General features: G+C 35.5%; 1 protein-coding gene across 1 annotated transcript in view; it reads right to left on the bottom strand.

Moving 5' to 3' along the window:
- Positions 1–1302: 1302 nt before the first annotated feature.
- The window catches only part of LOC118743854 (protein scabrous), a 152139-nt gene continuing 146763 nt past the window's right edge, over positions 1303–6678 (bottom strand). The window contains exon 5 of the mRNA XM_036476618.1: positions 1303–3130. Within this exon, the coding sequence (XP_036332511.1) occupies positions 2072–3130 (1059 nt within the window). The 3' untranslated portion in view covers positions 1303–2071. The remainder of the gene's footprint in view (positions 3131–6678) is intronic.

The raw sequence follows: 6678 nt of genomic DNA on the forward strand, positions 1-6678 counted from the left end.
CATCTTGCGAATTTGCTAAGTAAATTATAAAAGGTGAATTCTTCTTTTGAGATTGTGAAAATCCAAAATTTCGGAAAATCCGAAATTGTATCAACAATAGATTCTCACTGAAAACAGCTCTTATAGCCTATTCCCACCAAAATCTTAACTGCAGTTAAGAGCTCAGTTAAGTATCAATTATTTTAAAATGGGGGGATTGGCATTCTTTATTTCTTAGTCTTTACTGCCATACTTTAGGTTACTTTTAGTTAATATGACCAATTACCCCGATCGAGTGATAATCTCGGTTTTCCAATTGTTAAGGCTTGGTGGAAATGCCCCATTAAATTCGAGGATCTCAAGGAAAATTAATAAATATTTGAAACTGTAACGGTTATGATCTTTACAGAAAAAAAAAAACCATAAATTAATCGTTAAAATTTTGTCTCATTACTTGCCTTAACCTCGTATCTGCAATTGGGTCTGTCTAGAGAATGTAAGAAAAAATACTTATTTTTTCCACTATCATACAACACAAATGCTCCTTTTACTTAATACTTCTGGTCTTAGGTGTAGGATTTTGGGCTTATGAATCCCGAGCAATACTCTCTGCCACTTCTTTGCACATGATTCTGCTATGTCCCAATACACAAAAGAGGTAAACCCGGTGTAAACGCTCCTTATAGGAGAAGTAGTGAGTACAAAACGAAAGAAGAAAAATAAATTTATCGTGCTTGCTGAAAAATTATCTGTCATTCCGAATGTCATTGACTTATCAAGCTGGCCTCTTAAGCTGGAGGATTTGCTTAAACGAATGAAATTGAAAAACTCGAGGTCCGAAGAGGTTTTCTGTTCAAGTTTTAACCTTTTAGAAAAGTTTCGAGTTCTTTTGTAATACTCAATTATGTATGTTTTTAAAATATGGTTATTTTAGGACTTCTGTAAAGTTAATTAGTTTAAGAGAGAATATTAAAAATCTAAAAAGGTCGAATGCTAAGAAAAAATACTTCATAGGAAAAGCATACAGATATCATATTACACAATTAAAGGGTTAAAGAGACGTGTTAACGGTCGTAAAATCTTAAGTTTAGCATTTTTTTAAGTAAAAAAGTGATTAAAATGATTTTAGAGAATTTCAAAGTACACAGAAATGTTTTTAAACTGGTAAAAAATATTTAATTGACCCCCCTTAAAATATTTTAAACATTGTTTTACATAAAAATATCTTAAGGTTAAGATTTTAAGACCGTCAAACACGTCTTGTCAAACCCATATATCGTGATAAATTATTTAAATTAAAAAAAAAAAATCATTAAACCTAGAAAAAAATTGTAGTAGGAAAAAATAAAAAAGAATTAAATTAAATTAATTAAAATAAAATAAAATAACTAAGTTTAGCTGTATACTAAATGCTTTCATATTTCAAAAAGCAAAGAATTTATACAAAAATTATGTCAATGTGCGAGTATTATTTGTTTGTGTAATATAGGCGAATATAATGTTTTTGAACTTACACTCATACATGTAAATAATGTTTCTCTTCTACCCTAAAATATACTTTTGGTAAGCACACTTTAATTCAAAGACGTGAATACATACATATAAGTGCGTATATGTATATGCGCATAGAAAAATTAGCCCACTTTTCATCTAAACTAATGAGCTTCATCATATATCTGTCTATAGCCTAAGGGAGTTTGTAAGCAGATATCTGCGCTAACCAAACTACGTACTTAAAAAAATATGAATCACACACACACACACACACACTCACCTTATACGGACATACTACATATTTATGTGCTAACATAATAAAATTAGTAACCTTGGCAGAGTTTGGTTTAACTCAGCGCCGTACGAAAAATTCTTCCTATCAGTTCTCTTTAAACATGTGCATATGTTTACTCCTACTTTAGTAATCATACATACATACGCGCCGACACACGGGCGCTACGCAAACGCAAATATTTACATACTACACATCAACAAACGCACTGCACACGAAAACTACCGCAGGTATGGCTGTGGGGTGGTACGCACATTATCGTTTTTTTTCCCTCCTTTATTGGCATACTTGGTAAATGACGACGCTTTACAGACGCGTCGCGAAAGCGTAAGCCGCTATCGTTGACGGCGTGCGCACAGGCCGCTTCGTCGCTAATACTTTGACAGCTGCTGCCGCCGCTACAGGCATTGCCCCCGTATGCGTTGCGTCTAATAGCTGGCCTGCAGCAGGCACCGCCAACGACGATGTTGAAGACGAAGTCAAAGACCTCAACCCCGTCGACGTTGTCGTCGTCGTCGTCGTCGTTGTCAACACTTCCACGGCTGACGCTTCCGCGCTGCTACACTTATCTGCCGGCTGACGTTTGATCAACATTTGACTGGATTTGACGGCAATCCATTCATTGCGCGCCGCATCAAACCAAGTCAAACCCAAATTGTAACGTCCATTCAAATTGGCGTGCTGACAATGCGAGAACCACCAGCCACCCTCATAGTTGGCGGCACAGTGCGTCTGTGAGATGTCACGATCCACATCGATCGCTGAGAATTGCATGCCCTGCTGATAGTCGAGCGCATCGGAGGCATTACCACTGTAGCCGGCGGTGTTTAGGCGATAGCCATCGGCGCGCGATGAGATATAGAAACGATCGTATTGCGCTAGCCAAACATTATCGTAGATATCCTGCATGAGTACGCGCAATTGTGTGCAATTGTTGCGCGTCAAATGATGTAGCTGTTCATTGCCAATCCAGTATTCGCCAGCTGGTTGTCCAAATCCGGCAGCGTAATCTGCCCAAGAACGATTAAAATCTGCACTGCCGTCATAGCGTCGCTGTACTGTCGTCCAACCATCTGCGGTGCAATGTACCATGCGCGGTCGCTGCTGGCCAGCTGGTGAAATCATAAAGAGACCGGCTGCATTGTCACGCGGCACTTCACTGCAATCCTGTGGGAGATTCTGTATAATGGATTCATATTGCTCCTCGACATTTTCGAGTTTTGCGACAAGTGATTCGGCAGCGCGTTGCTCTGTGTTGGTTGAAGAGCTGTCGCTGTCGCTGTTAATGTTATTGTTATTATTGTTGTTGCTAGCATTACGATGCGGGTGATTGTGATGTGAGTTTTTGTGATGTGAATGATGTAACTGAAAGTGGAAGAAAGCAAAGAAGGAAAAGAAATAAGTTGACGAATAATATTTTAGGGATTATATGTAGGACAAAGTTGAATGACCATCACATACAAGAGTACATACATATCACTGGTAATATTTTTGCCATTTTGTGAGTGACACCTAGTAAAATGCTCGTTTACGCGTAGCTGATGTGTTTCATATACATATATATCCTGTTAGCAAATATTCACAAGATATACTTTCATACATACATACATACATCTGCATGTGTTTTATACTTAAGAGCTTTTCACTTACATCCGTACATACATACTATATGCAATCATCTATGAGGGACGCCTGCTTGGCTCAAACTAAAATAGCATTTGACAGCTAAAGCTTTAATATTCCTGTTGCACAGCTTTCGACATAAATGTGCTATTTTCAGATATACTTGGATTAAGTATAATGAAGGACAGGTAGTTTCTTAAGCGTTTCTAAATATGAATTTAATTTATTAATACAAAAATGGCATTTCTTGCTCAATATTTTTCTCCTTAAGCGGCAATAATACGCGTGTTTGGATAAGTGGAGACAAGTTCATCTCCAATTGGTCTTTTCAAAATAGAGAAGGATTAGCACAACAGAGGAGGATTATTGCATAAACATGGTTAGTGGTTAGGTATATTGATTGTATTATGAGTGAAATGTTAAATCGACCAATTGCGGGAATCGACCATTTTCGATTTTGATGAATTTCGGTCAAAACTTTTCTTTTATCATATAAAAAATTTGCAATTTATTTTTTTAATATTTTAAAAGCTATTTTGACGAATTTCCACTAGGCATTGAAATGACAAAAAATGTATGCCATTTAAAAAAGTGCCATGTGGAAATGAACTTAATGACTATTTTTTAATGCCCAACTTTGTCATTTTTCATTTTTGCCATTTAATGCCTAGTGGAAATCCAGAATTATACTAAATAGTTTCAAAAATGGTTCTGATCTCGTTTTAAAGGTAATATTTGAGGCTATAAAAAGTCAATATTAAACAAATATTCGAAAAATATTAATGAATTTCAAAATTTAAAGAATTTTAAAAGCGAATTCGAAAAATATTACTGAATTTTTGAAATTTAAAAAATGTTAAAAACAAATTCTTTTATATAATTTTGTCAAAATTTTTCTCTTCATATAACATCCACCTCTATCAGGTTTCAAAAGATGCAAACATTTTAAAGAAGATGTTTTTTTAAATGTGTTGTTTGCTTAAAATATTTCTTTTTGCAAACTCTAAATTAAAAATAAATTTAAACCCGCAAACGTTTTTTTTTCAAAGTTGAAAAATTTATATTAAAAAAAAACTTCTTTTAGGATCTTTGAAAATCAGCACAGTAAATAAAGTACCTGCATAAAAAGAAATTGTGCCCAAAGCCTTTTGTAAATTTTTGATTTTGCGACTTTTTTTAATTTCAAAATTCTGTACATACATATGTATGTTTTTAGTTTTAGATTTTTTCGTGTGCATATTTGTTAAAGCCCCAAATATTACCCTTAAAACAAGACCAGCAGCATTTTTGTGACTGTTATAGTTTTTGAGATATTGAAAAAATAAAATTGCAAATTCCGTGAAATTTTTAACTATCCAAAATCGAAACTAAAAATAGATAAATGAGCATGTTGTGACAGGAAAATATGAGAGAGAGTCACAGTATCGGCTACACAGAATGTGGAAAAATTTCAGTTGTATTATGGGAACATTATTTTTTTTTATCAAAGAGCCAGAGAATCGACATAGCAACTTTCGAAGATGCATGAAATAATCTGGGATTATGAACATTTAAAAACGGTGTCCATTCCTTATAGAAAGCGCTTTTTATATATATGTATGTGATGTTAAAAGAAAGAATATTAAATAAAAACAGCTTAACTACATTTAGATCTAAAATCACTGCCAAAGTTTAGATTTTCAAAACCTATTTTCCCTGCCATTAGTCAACCACTGCCCTCCTCGCTTCACTAAGTTTATTTGTAGTTTTTATAAAACTTGTTCACTTGAAATATGTTCTTCATATTTCTCGTTCACACCACCGTCAACTGCAGCAGCATTCCGCATTTTGAAATCACGCGTCGTACGTTTTTTTTATATTTTTTTCATTTTATATTTTGAAAAAATTAGCAGACAAGTGAATGGAGAAAGGAAGTAATGAAGAATGTCAGCAGCACGTCGGAAATCATTTTGTGTCGTCTTTATGCCGGAAACACAATTTAAGTGTGGTTCGCTTGAAAAGAACGTGTCGACAAAGTAAAATTCAAGAGCGCTTGAGTGGCAGCGGGCAGTTAGTGGGTGACCACGTTAGATGAAAGGGCGACCAAAAGGGCGGACATAATAAGAATCCGAGTAAAAATGCAAAATGCGGTGGGAGGAGTAAATAGGTTGGCAGCTAAACTTGGAATTGATTTCATAGGAGTTGGAGATGGCTGTGTGCAGTGATTGTTTAGTTGGTGTGCGTGACAGAGACAATTTCTGTTAGGAAACTATAGAGCGCTCGTGGGGTGCATTAGTATTAGTTACTGCGTGTATCTATGTATGCCCACAAGCGAAAGAAAATTGAACGATTTCGCATATTGGACAGCGGAACATACAAATTTAAGTAGAAATAAAAGTTAAATAAAAATTACTGTACCAAGGAAGTACAAAACATATTTTATATATATATATATTTTATATATATATATATATACGTACATAATCGCATATTCGGATATAGGTATGTAGCAGTAACTAGTGAACATAGTGACAAAAGCAAATATTACAGTAGCCATAGGGAAGAGGAAATTAGAAAAAAAAATACTCACAGATTACTAGATGCTAACGGAAACGGATGCTAACTTAGAACGCACGGATGTTAGCTGTTGCTGAGCGCATGACCAACAAAGAAAAGGACGCATGTTTGCACACTCGTGCATGCGTAATGTGAGTAGTACGAGTACGCTTCAACAAAAAGCGCTGCTCGGTATGTACGTGGTACATTGGATGCTTTAGTGTGCGGCGAGTGGTGCGACGAGATTGAAAGCAGTTTGGTTTTATGAATGTATGTATGTAGTTGGTTTGCTGGCCCTGCTGGTAGTTTAAAAAGATTGCAATAAGGGCGCAAGCGGGGCTAAGTAGTCAGCATGAAACAGTCACGCGTCGTTGACTATACTAAATTGCTGACATTTAAGCTCGCTAGCTGCAGATTTGCGCTCGTTATGTGATTTTCTTTGCTCTATCCCCCCGCCTTGTCGCCCACCCCTGCCATGTTTTTATTTCCGGTTTTTTACGCAATTTTAAACTCGCTTTATTATTTCAGCACTTTGTGAAAATAAAATAGCAAATTGCTTTAAAATGAGTGAGTATAAAAGCGTGGAAGAAGAAGAAGACGAAAAAAAAAAAATGGTAGAGGAAGTGACTGTGGCAAAGTGTTTCCGGTCGTTAAATTGATAGCCTTGCATATGTTGACACGGACTGATTGCTTCGTGTTTGGGGTAACAATGAATTTGTAATGTTTAATTTTGCTTTTGTTGCTGGATTTTTTTT

This window comes from Rhagoletis pomonella, unplaced genomic scaffold (genome assembly GCF_013731165.1).
Source record: "Rhagoletis pomonella isolate Grant_MI unplaced genomic scaffold, Rhpom_1.0 Rhpom_scaffold_00007, whole genome shotgun sequence".
Classification (NCBI taxonomy): domain Eukaryota; kingdom Metazoa; phylum Arthropoda; class Insecta; order Diptera; family Tephritidae; genus Rhagoletis; species Rhagoletis pomonella.